Raw genomic sequence first — 3,024 nt, forward strand, 5'->3', positions numbered from 1 at the left:
CACAACCTCTCAGTCAGTGTTTTTCATACACTCTACACTTGGTGGTGGACAACAAGGGTGTCTTGCTCAAGGACACAACCGTTTCCACTAAAGTCGCAGCTGCCCCAGTGGCAACTGTTCTCCCGTCCAAGTACTGACCAGACCCAGCCCTGCTTAGCTTCAGAGATCTGACAAGATCAACACAAACGATTTCAGCTTCATCATCAGCAAATTTATCAACACATTTCTGATCTGTAAAAGTAAAAATAATACATTTCTAAATTTAATCTAAATATTTCTGTTTTGTTTTGACAATATATTTTTAAGGCCTATTTTCCTTCACTGCAGTATACTTTAATCTCTTTGGTTTCAGCATCACCAGATTCACCAATAGAGAAATACGGGAACATTTTCTCTGTGAATCTGTCCTTGTGAGAGCAGATCAGAGACATGTCTCCAGCGTCAAAGAAAGACACTGTCCCTTTGTCACAGTCCAGTCGCACTCGGATCCTCTGAGGGCTCCTCTTCAGGACAAGAGTTTCACCAACAACATCATAATATTCTCCATCAGAAAGACCTAAACACCACAGTCCATTTTCTGGAAAGGCATTTCTCTCTTCCTTCTTGTCAACAGACTCTTTGGCCAAACCAATGACCCATCTTGGATGGTCCCCCACCTCCACGTCCCACTGGTGAGAGCCAGAGCTGAAGCCCTCACTGCCCTGGACCTCTGTATAATTACAGAATCTCTCTGGATTATCAGGGACCTGTTGTTGTTTAGTTTCTCCAAATTTCACCCCCCTCAGATCCTCAGACACACAGAGCCACCTGTTTGCAGTGTTTGGGTCCAGAATGACTGGACTGTACTGCACCAGGGCTCTCATCTTCTTCCAGGCGTTGAAGGCCACGTTGGCCAGGACTTTGGGCTGGTTTATCAGGAGTCCTGGTCTGAGCTGTGGGCTGGGCTGTGAGAGCAGAGTCTGTCTGTCTTTGTGAGTGTCTCTGTACTGTGTGAGGAAGTCCATGTTCTGTTTCTTCAGCAGATCTTCCACAGTCAGGAGGTTCTGCTCCACAGTACACAGCTCCTCCCTGATCTGCACCATCTGTGCTTCTATGGTCTGGGTCTGTCTGCTCTGCTCCTGTCTCAGAGCTCTGAGTGCAGACTCCTCCTCCTGTTGGAGGAACCGGTGTAACCGCTCAAACTCCACCCTGATGCGACGTTCACAGGCCTCCACCTGCGCATGTGCCAGCTCCTGTATTTGTTCACACTGTGTCTGTTTGTTTGAGGCCTTCTTTCTCCTCTGGAACAGAGACTGCTGCTGCGAGCGCAGCTGCTCCTTCTTTTCTCTCACGGCTGAGTCCACAGTCACCACCTTATGCCCCGGGTGAAGAGAGGACTCATAGACAGGGCACATTGGTTCTTCTCCAGTGTAGAACAGAGGCGTCTGCTCTGGGTGTGAGGTGCACACCACAGGCCTCTCTCCTCCTGGAGCCTCCTCCTTCTGTGAAAAGGACACAGTCAGTTCCTTCAGAGCAAAGTTCACTTCTAGATGTTCTTTGGAGGATTTCCTGTGACACACAGGGCAGTTCCTGGTGCTGTTCTGGTCCCAGTATTCCTGTAGACACTTAGAGCAGAAGCTGTGGTGACAGGTCAGAGACACTGGCTCTTTAAAGGTGTCCAGACAAACAGGACAGGTCAGAAAGTCCTTCACTGCAGAGATCTTCTCCATTTGGACCAAAGTCTTCAGACTCAGTCCTCTGTGTCCGACGTCCTGACAAACACTGACTGAAGACTTCCACTGCTTCAGACCTTCCTCCTGTGTCAGTGGTGAATGATTAACTCTTATAAACTTGAGATCTTCATCTTATAAACTTCAACTGTTCAAATCAGAGCAGCTCGAGTTTCAGTGAAGTGTAGCTCAAAGATATGAGCTGGTGAGAGATTTTACTCAAAGAAGTCTCCAGTTGGTTTTCATGATTGGGACGAGATCTTTGTTCATTAGAAAAGACGGAAGCATGAGACGATATAGCATGAGACATTCATTTGTCTCACCGAGGGGTTGGGTTATTTTAAGGAGGAGCTAGATGACTGGACAAGACTGAACGCAAATTTGGGCGACAATAAAACAGCAAAAAGCAGATATAAACATAAAACAATAATCTCTCACCGAACACTGACTTGATCTTGTGACAACGAGCTGTACTTTGAGTGGTGTGACTTACGCCTGAAACCATAAGCACTATATAAAAAGCACTATATAAAGACACACACACTTTTTTCTCACTGACATGTAATCAGTCTAACACAGTTTTTTTCTTGTTTTTCGCCAGATCCCGCTCCATGGAACTACCCTGCACCTCCGCCTCCGACCCAGCTCTCTATGGCCGTTATGAACACCTCAGCCTTCAACCCTGCTACCTACGACCGGCTTGAAGACGTCAGCCTACAACCCCGCTCTCTACTATCTGCTCCGTCAGTTAACATTCACATTTCATTGTTTGCAATAAACTGTCAAACTTTTACTCCGAGTCTGAATCTATGATCCCCCAGACGTCACGACTTGAGCGATCTGGCCAATATGGATCAAACAGACTTGGGGCCAGACCAAATGCTACATCGGGCATTTTCCCAACACAAAATTATGATTAGACAAGATGAACAGAGTATCCGGTCCCTACTTGAAGGTAACCAAGCCCTGACCCAACAAGTCACTCAGTTCACGGATCAGGTTTCCGCTTGTGCTCTCTCCAGTCTCCGGCCCCTGCTGTAGTTGCCTCTGCTGTTCCCTGGAGTCGAGGTGCACGGATCCAGACCCATACTCAGGTCAGCCCAGACACTGCCGTGGTTTTCTTTTTCAGTGCTCCTCTGTGTTTCAACAACGTCCAGCTTGTTTTACATCAGATGCTGCTAAGATACATTACATGTGTGGATTATTGAGAGTGAGAGCCCTTTAGTAGACTGAGGCAAAGTTCTCTAAAACCGATTTAGACCAAGTGACTTATGATGGGTTTGTGGGAGAATTCAAACTTGTCTTCGATCACCCA

General features: G+C 47.0%; 1 protein-coding gene across 1 annotated transcript; it reads right to left on the minus strand.

Annotated features, from left to right (window-relative positions):
- Positions 1-308: 308 nt before the first annotated feature.
- LOC117369941 (zinc-binding protein A33-like) lies at positions 309-1,724 on the minus strand. Its single transcript, XM_033965285.2, has one exon. The coding sequence runs from the start codon at positions 1,707-1,709 to the stop codon at positions 309-311; it is 1,401 nt and encodes a 466-aa protein (XP_033821176.2). The 5' UTR covers positions 1,710-1,724.
- Positions 1,725-3,024: the final 1,300 nt, after the last annotated feature.

The sequence above is a fragment of the Periophthalmus magnuspinnatus genome, chromosome 4, assembly GCF_009829125.3.
Source record: "Periophthalmus magnuspinnatus isolate fPerMag1 chromosome 4, fPerMag1.2.pri, whole genome shotgun sequence".
Taxonomy (NCBI): domain Eukaryota; kingdom Metazoa; phylum Chordata; class Actinopteri; order Gobiiformes; family Gobiidae; genus Periophthalmus; species Periophthalmus magnuspinnatus.